Here is a 13,176-nt window from a genome sequence, read left to right on the forward strand (position 1 = left end):
TCAGACACTACTGTCATATGTTAACAGCGTGTAGCATATACACGAGAAATGCGCACTAAGCTGACTCAGACTCTACTGTCATATGTTGACAGCAAATAGCATACACGAGAAATGCGTACTAAGCTGACTCACACACTACTGTCACATATTTAACGTCGTGTAGCATATACACGAGAAATGCGTGCTAAGCTGACTCAGACACTACTGTCATCAAACAAAAAAGTTGATACAAGTTGATGTATTACCAATCTTGATTATGTCCACTTATGGAGAAACAATCTATATGACCCAAAGGTCAACAAACACAATAATCTCACTTCCACACTTGCTACCAACCATATCACACCCAATGTGTCCAACTAAGATTAAACAAGAACAGTAGCATTTGCAGGACCAATTGACATTTGGGTTTATATAATATAGTTTTTTAGATTGGAATACAGCTGGTATTTCTCAGCTTATAACAAAGCCTAAAAAAAGTGCCCAAATAGATAACATCTCTCATCTACCTTTAGTTTTTGATATCATTTGCTTGGCAAAGCAACTAAAGAAGTACACTACACTACAGTCTATACATCCAATCAAAAAAATATTAGCGCAAACACATCCAGTGAGAGACTTATCATCAAAACATACCATCAAACACACCGTCAATTAGTGATGAAATGATTGAAATCCCTTCACCCTTGACCATCGAAGGGTCCTGCCCGAGGCACGAATCCAAAACATAGGTGAACACAAACGAGTAAATCATTATAGAATTGTTGCAACTTTCAATCCAAAACTATACATATGTATATATCAACTTAGCAATCAACAATGTCAATATCACAAATTAATACCAAATCATAATCAATAGGTAAAATGAAGAGCCAAATATCATATATAAGTTTCATAACATAGCTCATAGCTCATCACAAACAGTAAACAGTCTGAGACTACACCGAAAAATCGAGATTCAATAGGCCTTTGGACGGCTCTAGCAGCACAAGAAAAACCCAAAGGGACTATTGACTCAATCTTCTTCAAAGACATGAACACAACTCAAAGTCTCAAAACTCTCTTAAAACATAATGTAAAGACTACTCAAAACTCACTTGAAAGGACGAAGACCACGGTCTCGAGAAGCTAAGTTTAATGATTCTTGAGACATGAAAACTCTCTATGGATTACTAATAAATAAACTAATATAGTACTAATAAATAATATTGAAACTTCCTATAGCTGCAAAACTTATGGGCATAATGCAATATTGAGGGGTGTTGTTGTTGTTGTTCCATTCATCAATGGAGTAGCTGCTACATCATCCATCCAAGCACAAGCTTCATTGTATCCATCAAAATCAAAGTCGAAATCAAAATCAGGTAAACCAGCAGGCAACTGCTCATCAAGTCCACATATTGGAAGATCCTCGAAATCATTCACAGCAAAGTCATCAAGATTCTGATCAAAATTATCATTCCCAGCAAAGAACATGTCCATCTCCGTATCGAAATCCATTCGTGCACCAATGTCAGCAAGCGATAAACTATCCTCCATCAATCCCATCTTATCAACATCCACTAGCTGCACGACGAGTTTGTCGTTGTTGTTAACCTCAGACACTGCAGCAGAACCAGAAGTCAATGAATCCATTTCAAAAACTGATGCTGGAGATGTGTGTGAAGTATGTGAGACCAAACTCTGAGCAGAGTCATCCTCCTCTGATACACAACCAGCATTGTTGACCTTTCGATGATTCTTGTTGTTGCATTCGTTATTCGAGCTCTTCTCAGACACATCAGTATTCGAATTACTCTTAGCCATCGCTTCGAATTCAAGCCTTTTCATTTCATAAGCATGAGAAGCTTCTTCAGCAGTATTATAAGTACCAAGCCAGACCCTCCTAGATTTAAAAGGATCCCTAATTTCAGCAGCCCATTTACCCCATTTACGCTGACGAACACCTCGGTATTTCGAAGACGAGGGCCTAGGGCCACTCGGGGTTTTAGGGGTTTTAGCTCTCTTTTTGTCACCATTGTTGCTATCTTGACAAGAACTTTCAGTTTCAGGTACTTTTTTCAGGGTAAAAGAGCTAACAACAGGAAGATAAATCTCCCTAACAAATCGTTTGGGTTTCGATACATCAACCCCTTCATCATCAGATGAATCAGTAGCTTCCGGGTCGTCACAAACGATCCGGATTTTCCTCATGGGTCGGGCTGATTCTTCCCTAATCTTCGATTTCTGAGATTGTCTCCGAGACTCGGACATTTTCATGATTTCTTCAAATCTTCAAAACCCCTCGAAATATGCCCAGAAAATTGGTTTTTTCAACAGGAAACACAAATAAAATTGAATTTAATTTGAAAAACTCAGCAAAAATTTTCAAGTAATCGGCCGTCTCAAGAGCAAAATAGGATGTAAAAATCGGTTTATATGAAATCCACCAAAGCAAACAACACCAGAACAAGTCCTGCAAATCAAAAATCAACAAAAACCCATTACAGATCAACATCAAAATCTCCCAAAAACTAACCAAAAAACAAGTCTTTTTCTCTAAAACCACAAAAAGGGTTTAAGGGAAAAAGAAGAAAACAGTACCTTTTGGGCCTCAAACGCATCGAAACAGTTGTGAAAAACAGAGTAATACCCTGCTGCTGATGATCACAGCAGAGGATTTGTTGCATGCAAAGACCAAATATCACCGAAGAAACAGACACCCAGAGCTTCAATGGAGCTCTAATCACAGCCAAACAGAAATTTGCCGACATATATCACAACCCCTTTCTTCCTCCTTCCTCCTCCTCCTTCCTCCTGTTCTTCTCACCAAAAAAAGCAACCAAAAGAGAAACAAAAACTCGGATCAGATACTCCTATTTATCCCCAAAAAACACAACAACCCAAAAAAAATACACAGATTAGGAATCTATGGCCAAGATTTCTCCACCCCAGAATCTGACAAAAGGTAAATTTCGCAACCCTTTAGCCTTTAGCCCCCTCTGTACTCTCTCACTCTGTAAAAATTTCACGTATATAGAGAAACAAAAAACCCCCAAAATTTACCAAGTCCACCAAAAAAACCATTTTTTCACAAATCTCAACAAAAAAAAACAATATTTTATACATTAAATTAAACAAATAGTACCTGTTTTTTATGGTCCTTTTCACTCTGTTTTTTTCTTTACTCTGTTCCACTGCTGCTGTTCTCACTTCACTTTTTCCCAAGTGGTCAAAAAATGCATTAAAGGGAGATGAATGTTATATATATACTAAGTGAAAATAAAAGGACTGTGTGTTTTTAGTGTGTGAGAAAAAAAAGTTAATTTTGGTCATGTAATTAATGAATATTATATATCAAATTTATGCGGAATGTGTTATGAGCTGTCATGTATCATCATACATGTCACATGACTATGCATACATGATCATGATGATTATCTTATTCATGATATGCATGACATGTTTTTATTGTAAATAGACTTGTATTATCTCACGCGCGGGTGGATTGAGTGTTGTGCAATCTCCCGATGTTAATTATAGTTTGTTTGACCAAGTTTTTTGGTTATGCGGAATGTATGATTCGTCCTTTGAGTTTATTAATATGTTTTATTTAGATACTAGAAGAAAGTAATGTTTCAATTGAACACTTCAACTTGTTGAGGGGAGTTCTAATTAAATTCTACTTTCGATTCATATTATGGAATGAAAAAAATTATATTTGTATTTTATTCATTTATTAAAGAGAAAAATACATCAAATCCTTCTTAAACTTGGCATCAAAACTTACTTTGATACTTTAACTATAAGGATGTAAGTTTTTGACGCCCGTGTAGTATTTGATCACAAGAGGTTTTATGACTATTATGACCTTTTTATAATTAGATAGTTAAATTAATCATATAAAAAATATCATCTCCTGTAATATTCTACATCAATCTCAAGTAGACACAATTGAAATTTTAACGTTTATAAAGGCGAAGGTATATAATTAACGAAAATATTATTTTTAAAACACGTTAGTAAGAATTAAGGTGCTCAATTGAACTACAAATTAATTCAGAGTCTTGAAATAAAAAATATTGATAAGTTGCAGGGGTTAAAGATTTATTAATAAGAAATACTTTTAGTTATTCAAAATCTGGTCAAACAAATAATTAATTTGGTTAGTAACAGCGCGTGTAGTTCACGTAGAGAGATAGAGAGTGAGATTATGTAGTGGGTTAGGGAAGTAATTCTGGGAATATGAAACAAGGCGGTTTCTTCGTTAAATTAAAAGGATTACAGCTATATTTTCATTAGACGTAATTGGGTCTATTAAGGTTTGATATTTACGAGGATGCCACTGACAAGTGACAAGGTACTTGGTTCCCAAGGTATCGCCTTAAATTCAAAGTAATACAACCTTTTATTTTATTTTTTAGGATAGACACCGTTTGAATTTCGAGAGTCAAATAGTTTAAATTGATCAAAAAATTAAGTTTGAATTTTGAGAGTCAAATATTATAAGTTGACTGTAAAATTAGGTATGAAATCTTAAAATATAATTAGGATAAAGATTTATATATTTGGAAGTTATGTAAAACTATCATGTATGATAAAATTATGGTCAAAAATATATTTATTTGAGTTAAAAATAAAAAAAAATGTTTTATTTAACATAATTTGGTCATATTTTTTATGGATTTTTTATTTTATTTTTTTTCCTTTTTTCCCTTTACTTAGGACTATAATTTATTTACTTTATTATTATTGTTTTTCCCTTTTAGATTTGATTTTTTATTATTTTGTGTACTTGATTTGTTCCTCATTTGGTACATATTTTTTTCTTATTTACACTTTAAAGTTCAGACATGTCTATTCTTTTGAACAATATTTGGTCAAACGTTTAGTCATTTTCCATATTAAATATAGTCAATTTAATTTATTTTGTTTACTGAGATTTGGGATAGGAAAAAGTCTACAGTTTTTTTATATATCAAATCTAAGAAACTATTTCTTTAATTTTAATTTATGTGATATGATCTTTGCTAATAGAAATTTAATAATATGAGAAGATTTTTTGCAATAGTTTAATATTATTCTTTAAATAAATGTTTAAATAAAAATGATATATTTATGGACTTATCATGAAAATAAGTAGGGATCAAAGTTGATAATATTATTATATAATAAGAAAACACGTTATTTCTATTGACCAATCAAAAATAAAAGTAAATTATATATAAATTGTTACAAAAGAATATTATAATTATGTAGTTTAGTACTCTTCCACCATGGAGTATTACCTATTCTGTTATTCACATTTATATAAATATCCAAATTACTACCTATTTATAGAACATGAAATTAATTATTATTTTTCATATTGTATCCTTAATTTAAGTATTTTTAAAAGAATATATATTATAATGTTTCCAAATAAATCTTCAAATTATTAATGTTAATATTGATAAATCAGACATTTATTTATACATATACATAGAATTAAGTCTATTAGAAAGAGTGGAAGATTTGATAATATAATGCTCCAATTTTTTAAATTTATCATTTAATCTTTAATGAAAATTTAAATATTATGATCTATTTAATTATCGATTTCGAAACATCTTATAGCGAACACAAAATACTGTGCAATATCTGTAGTATATATAATTTTCATGAGTTAATTTTTTTTAAACATCGTATAGAGTCTTAAACGATAAAAAATAGTATCGGAGTAATTTTGTAATATATTAAATATAAGTTGGTGGTGTTTTTAACTAGTTATATTAATTCAATTTCACAAAACTAAAATAAACCATATTAAAAATATGACTCCTAAAAAATAGTCCTATAATAGATGAATTTGATTTGATTCAATCTGAATTGACCAAACTATAATACTCTTATATGAAATGACTCTTTTTGTAACTAAAGAACTTTGTTTTAATATTAAATTAAAGAAAAAATAAGAAGAATCATGTGACATTGGATGCTTACCAAAAAAAGGTTTTATGAATTATTAATAGTATTATTCATAATTATTATATAGTATTTACTAATTATATAAAGGCAAAAAATCGAATCTTGTGCATGGAGGGGTTTGACCTATAATTTAATTTTAAAAGTACTGTTCCCTCGTGCATGAGAGTAGCTATATATATATGCCATATATTCCTACAAATTCCAAAATTATTTATTTTGTGACCTAACATTTTGTAAAATAAAAAAGTCAACTTGTTAAAGAATCTAAAACCTTTCACTTTTTTTTTGTTTGAAAAGTATTCAAACTTGATATTTATGAGGTAGAATCTCCATATTTAACTCTTAACGCAATTGAAAATAGTTCAAACAAACATATATATATATATATATATATTCAGTCTGATATTTATGAAAATTTTATTTTTCGAAATACATGAACATTATGAAATAAAGAAGTTTTTTTATTCATATTCAGTTTTAAAAAATATATTTTACAAAAACATAATTGAAAAGGAAGTGGAAAATGTTGATTTTTTATGATGAATTAGTAAAAACATAGATTTGTTTCATTCTAAATTTCTCTTATAATTGATTAAGAAAAAATACAAATTAAAGTCAAAATGAAAAAACACTAGTTAAACAAACAATAAAGTATGAAAAAAAACTAAAAAGAAAAAAAGAAGTTTGAAAATTGGGCACTTGAGTTATTATTTTAGTCGAATTTTAAAAAATTGAATTTGTCTTCCTACTTATTTATTGTGTACAGAATATTTAACAAATTAAACGATTAAGTTTATTTAAGTCCATGCTACTACCCTGCCACTTTTGTCTACCATAATTTTTTTTTTCACCAGATCCACCTTTCTGCCATCAGTAAATTAAGAAAAACTCCTTATGTCACAAATTAATTAATAAGTATCATATTTTAGTTAAACTATATTAGTAAAAGTTTTTAAAGAGTATAAATGAAGTGAATATTAAAATAATTAGAGAAAATAGGAGAAAAAAATTGTAAAAAGGGTAAAAAAAGCACGTGAGAATGTTGGGAAAGAGAGTAGCAAATCCGCAGTACATGAACGGTCTTAATGCTGACACCCCACCCTATTCCGACTCTTTTTTATTCTCGAATATATTATTTTATGTAATTTATTGATCGAATACATTATCATACGTGATTAAATGAGAGATAGACAATATATTAAAATATTGAGATATGAATTTATAATCAGTGTGTGATGTATCAGAACAGTGAACAATGTATTCAAAAATCGGAATGCAATGTTTGAGACACTTTGAAATGTGCTTCCATTCTATTAAATTGATGAAATTTTTATAATTTGAAAAAGAATAGAGATATAATATAATTAACTTTTACCACTTTGAAATTTGAGTAAAACTTCAGTCTTTTGCATTCGATATTTGATATCCGCATAAGAGTTTGATTGCTTTAGATTTTATTCTACATAAAGCCCCATTGAAGAAAGACCTTTATACCAAGACTTTTTTCCATGTTCAGAATTTGAAATTCAAAATCTTTGATAAAGTAGACTAAATAGGAATATGTAACACAATTTTATTCGTGGATCTAATATTTAATAAATATTAATCGGTGAATAAGATTATGACATGTATATGTCCGTTAGTATAAACAAAATATATGCTTTAATTTTTAGATGGCAAATATAATATCCTAAAAATATTATAAAAATATGATGAAAAATTATATTTATTCTTTTTTCCTAAATTAAAATATATTATATATTGGTAGTTGACCATAATCTCATATGCGTAGTAGTTATGGACTATGACTAGGTTTCTGTTCCTTTTTTATTTCTGTTATACAATAAATATATTCTCTCTAATTAAATTAATGGATTCTTTTGGGCTTCTTTAATAATTTAAAATAAATAAGTTACTCAAAATTTTAGATAAATATATAATTTTTTTTAAATAAAAAATATTATAGGGTTAATTTAAATCTTCATAATTAATACTTATATAAAATAAAAATAAATCAATTTTCTTATAATTAATATCTACATGATAATACTTACATAAATCTAATAAACTACCTAACTACCACTTTAATCTCAAAGAAGATACTGTATTAAATTAAAATTAAGAATTTTTAATTAAAAGTACAGTGCTCTGCATTGTGCACTTTGTCTATATTTATTTTTAAAATATTTTCCCTCTTAGATATTTGTCTATCACGTGACTCCTTACTACGCACAACACATTAAATAAATAAATAAATAATATGTATTTTGAATTTAAAATTATTTTTCTTAGTTTTTTGGTGAAATACATTCTATAGCCCCTACGAGTTAACAAATATAAATACATTTTTTAACTTGATACTATCTTATAATTTTATTTTTTAGTTTTATATGAGTATTATTTTTTTTTACCGTAGATATTTTTTCCACTAAGATACTGGTCTATCACGTGATCCTTCATCTCCCACGACAGAATAAATAAATGTAATAATTATGCTCTTCAATTTTAAAATTATTTTTTATTATTTTATTATTTTTTAATTTATGTATGTATGTTATATTAATGTGCATCATATAGTATACGTAAATATCCATGCACGTGTTTCCGTACTATACCATATTGTTTTGTGGCTTTTTATCAGCCATTTGAATTTAATTCTCTTTTTATTATCTTTATTATATAAAAACCGTTGCTTTTTTATTTCCCTTCTTTTCGTTATTATCAATTAAAAACGGCTTAATTACATATACTATATTTTCTTTATTTTAATTGATGTGATCATGTTAAATTTATCCCATTCATTTTTCTAAGCCTAATTGAGGGTCGTTGGCCTATTATTTTGATAATAGATCTGCCTTTAATTATAACTAAAATAACATTCGTAATGAATAACAAAATAAATTTTCTTTCTTTTGAATCATTCTAAACCAAGCACAATTATATAAGAGAAAAAATAGAAAATAGTAACCGAGTTTTACTCTTTCAACACAAAATACCATTTTATATTTTACACAATTTTGAGTAAATTATGAATAATAGTATTTTATATTGGGAAAGTTATATATAATAGCAAATTAATAACTTAAAATAAATGGATTAGATAGAGTTTGATTTAATTGTGCTTCATATCAAACGTTTGCAAAAAATTGTCGTACGCCTTTCTCCCAAACATCTCGCTCGCCACTATCCCCCCAATTTCTCGCTCGCTTCCGCACTTTTTATACAAACACGAGTGTATAAAAATTATTTCTAATTATATAAGCAGAAAAAATTGTATAAATACATATATTTTTGTTCCCCTCTCTCCCCTCTTCCAGATTTTGCTCGCTACCCTCGCCTTTCTCACTTATACAAACAGAAGCGAAATGTATAAATTGCGTTTCTGTTTGTATAAAGCGTGAGAAATTTTATATACAGATGCAAGTATATACATTTTTGTCCTATACACTTATAATCATACAATAAAAATACTCCCCTGTCCAATTTCTTTTGCCTTTCTCTCTTTCTCGTTTCATACAACTTTCAAATTGTATCTGATTTCTCTCTTTCTCGTTTTATACAATTCGATTCAATTGTATATTCTTTGCCAAGTCTCTTTTGTCTCTCTATTTCTCATTTCATACAAATTTAAATTATATATAATTGTTCTATACACTTATAATAATGCAATTCGTATTATACACTTCATTTTTATACAGTTCTCTGCCCAAGTGTCTTTCTCTTTCTTATTTTATACATTTCGTTTTATACAATCGCTTCAACTATATATGTATAGCAAGTTATACAGTTTCTATGTTTGTTATGGAGCGCAATTATGCAAACTTTGCTATAACATACAAATATAAATTTTTTATTTGCTATATGTAAAAGTTGCCCTTTTATATAAGGGAAAATGTACGGAACCCCTTCAATCCTCTTTTTGGTTTACGTGACACTAACTTGAAAAAAAATTAATTAACATTGGGCCCATAAGATAGTGCCACGAATGCTGAAAAAAAATAAAAAAATTCTTAATAAAATAAATTCACGAGGAAGTGCTTATGCATTATCTCTTTTATTAATAATCATAAATATAAAAAAAATCATTAAATGTAATTTATTCTTTTAATTTTTTTTTTATTGTTGAGTAATAGGAGGAGAAGTGGGGTACGTAAATGTAGATAAGTGGACCGAATGGTTGCTTCGTTTTCCCGCCAAAGTGGGTCCCACATGTCACTAATTTCCCTCCATAATTTTTCCCGCCAATATAATGGGGCGGAAGGCCCAATGTGAAACTTGACACGTGGAATAAAAGCCCAGGCCCAACTTTTGACGTGCTCTATTTTCTCTGTATCTATGTGTATTTACTTTACTTTTTTTTTTTATATATTATATTTTCGTTTTGGTAAAGAGGAACTTTCCTTAACTTCTCTTTATTTTATTTTTTGGGGTTACGAAGAGAAATAAAGGTTAATTTAAGATATTACGAAGAGATAAATAAATAAGATGCGATTAGTGGTGAAGTAATAATTTTTAATACAAAAGTTTAAAATCTGAATAATTCGATACATAAATTAATCGAAGAAAGTCAACCTATATTATATAGATAAACCTTTAACAAAAGGCTGGTTTCGCTCCTAGATGTTCTCTTTTGTAATATATAAGAAAAAGTTTCACTTTATAACGTGTAAAAAAACTTACACTTTATAAAGTGTAATAAATAATCTCATTGCATATTAAAATATACACCTTATGAGACTAATTAGATAAAGTAATTTTTTTTCATTAAATCTATTTTAATTACTTTCTAAAATAATGACTTATTTTGATCACTTTTTTTTTAATTTAGATTTCAAACTCCACGTATTCTTATAAAAATTTAAATCACTTTTTATATGTCATATATCAAAAATACATAATTTATACACACTCTACTCTCAAATCATACAAAATTTCAGAAAATACATTATGTAAAAAGTGATGTGATACAAAAGATATGTGACGTGTAGTGAGTTTTATACGACCACGACTGATACGCTAGATATTGGGTCGGTCCATCATTTAAAATCAAATTAAAATTGATGATTTAAATTTAAAAAAGAAGTTATTAGTTTATTAATAATGACTATTGAGTCATTAATTTAATAATTTATATTTTTTATTATTAAATTATCGACTCTTAACAGTTTGAAATGCTTTCTTAATGCATTAACCTGATGAATTAATAGTAAATTAAATAATTATATTTATATAGTACTTCACTTAAAATTTAAATTTCCTACTTTTAATTCTGACAATCTTAAACATTTTTTTATTCTATCATTTAAAAATGTTTGTTTTTTAATCGGATGCATCTTGTGAACTTGTGTGCATGGGTTCATTTGATTGTTATTTTGTTTTAAGTGAATTTCAATGAATTCTTTTTGTGTCAAATCATAATAATTAAATAAAAAATTAAACGGTAACGATCAATAATCGATAAATCAATATTATAATATTTCAATAACAATTTAACATGTTTACAGAAATAAACTATAAAATCAAAGTGAACCGACCTAAACAAACCCTAATATGGTGTATATGTACACGTTAAATTAGGGATGAATATTATTATTATCATTATTATTATTATTTACTCCCAATTAGGAAAACGTCACCTCAAGAAATCAAAATTGTCTTTCCACTAAGATTTTTCTTTGACGATGTGATCCATGAAATGGTTTTTTTTTCCTTATTAATTCTTCCAAAACAATAGTACAAAAAGGAGGAATGCTTTCCTTGACTTATATCCAAAGTGACTCGTCTTAAAATATATATTTTATTTTAATTAATTCGTCTGATTTTAACTTAACATGAAATTAAATAACTAAATATTTTTGAGTTTTGTAGTCTAATTAAACTAAAGATATAAAAAATAATATATATTGATTTTTGAATGTCGTTTGTCACTATAATAGAATTAACACCTGTTTCAAAAAATTCAACAACTTATATATAACAAAATAAATTCATTTTGTCCTACTCCAAAGTCTGAATTTTTCGACGTAAGAAAATCAGTTGATACCATCAACATAAATTGACTATATCATTATCATGCGATTTTGAATTTCTTTTCCGAGACTTTTACCTTTTATATGTCCGGTTTCTTCGACTAGTTGAAAAAGTACTAACTGCTAATCATGAGTTCTATTAAATCAAAGCAGACAATATCACATCGTATATTAAAGTTATGATAATTATCATCTATTTATAATCTAAAAATGCTATCTTTTCTTTTTTACCAGATTTTGTTGATATTTTTTTTTTGAAGTGTTTCATTAAATACCTAGGGAGAAAATCAACTTATATACACAATTATTGTGTATGGGCAGGCCTTCTTGCACAGAGGTTGTTGTAAATATTAAAAATAAGGTGGCTACATTATTAATATGCTATCTCACTTGTATTCATTACCTTCTTGTTATATTATATAGTTTGTTAGTAATAATGTCACATTATTATATCTCTGTGTCAGCTAACAAGTAGATAAAAATCAAATCGATATAATAAAGTTTTTAGGGTTCAAATGCGTGAAAATATTAATTGTGGAGACCTATATTGATGGAGATTTATTTTTTTGAAAATAAATAAAAATAATAATATTATGCTCCCCTAAAAAGTACATGGTAAATTAAATGTTCCAAAGGGATATTGATGTGCCTAAATTCCTCCTGCATTTACTGTTTGGCTCACTATATATGTGAGTGTCACTCTCATTGAGTAAAAATTCACAATCAGTCGTTGTTATAAAGTTTTAAATTTTTATAAATAGAACGTTTACTTGACTAGAAGGAGAGGATAAATCTAATTTATAGAAACAGATTATTAATTTATTTTCAATCAATATAAGACTTTTATTTGCTTTAATACATCATTTGTATAAACTTACTTGTTTGTATATTTTTAAGCAAAATATATAAACAAGCTAATGAAATATACAAATCATAACCTACATAACTTATAATACTATAGTTACAAAGTGCAATCATCAAAATTATAAATATAAAGCTTTGTTATGTTTGTTATTTTTGTTATTTTTTCCAAAAATAAAAATAAAATGAAAGTGCATGTTGACCAAATGCACAAGTGGGCTGCTCTAGTGGACTGGAGGCGCCTACGTGGAGGCCCACTTCCACTAAAATCAAAGCTTTCAAAATGGGTTGAAAGCCCAATGCAGAAACACACGTACGAATGTTCGATATTCATATTAAA

At 28.1% G+C, this 13,176-nt stretch overlaps 1 protein-coding gene across 2 annotated transcripts; it reads right to left on the reverse strand.

Moving 5' to 3' along the window:
- Positions 1–860: 860 nt before the first annotated feature.
- CRF10 (cytokinin response factor 10) lies at positions 861–3,312 on the reverse strand. 2 transcript variants are annotated; one of them, XM_004238887.4, is made up of 3 exons: positions 3,128–3,312; positions 2,584–2,801; positions 861–2,455 (listed from the first exon to the last, which is right to left on the reverse strand). In XM_004238887.4, exon 3 carries the CDS (start codon positions 2,257–2,259, stop codon positions 1,234–1,236), a length of 1,026 nt encoding a protein of 341 aa, XP_004238935.1. In that variant the 5' UTR covers positions 2,260–2,455; positions 2,584–2,801; positions 3,128–3,312; the 3' UTR covers positions 861–1,233. The 2 variants fall into 2 exon arrangements, with proteins under 2 accessions (XP_004238935.1, XP_019069591.1); XM_019214046.3 differs by having other exon boundaries at positions 2,584–2,796; positions 3,128–3,300.
- Between the last annotated feature and the right edge of the window lie 9,864 nt (positions 3,313–13,176).

This window comes from Solanum lycopersicum, chromosome 5 (assembly GCF_036512215.1).
Source record: "Solanum lycopersicum chromosome 5, SLM_r2.1".
Taxonomy (NCBI): domain Eukaryota; kingdom Viridiplantae; phylum Streptophyta; class Magnoliopsida; order Solanales; family Solanaceae; genus Solanum; species Solanum lycopersicum.

Coding starts and splice junctions, on each gene's coding strand:
- CRF10 (XM_004238887.4), bottom strand. CDS start 2,259: ATGAAAATGTCCGAGTCTCGGAGACAATCTCAGAAATCGAAGATTAGG.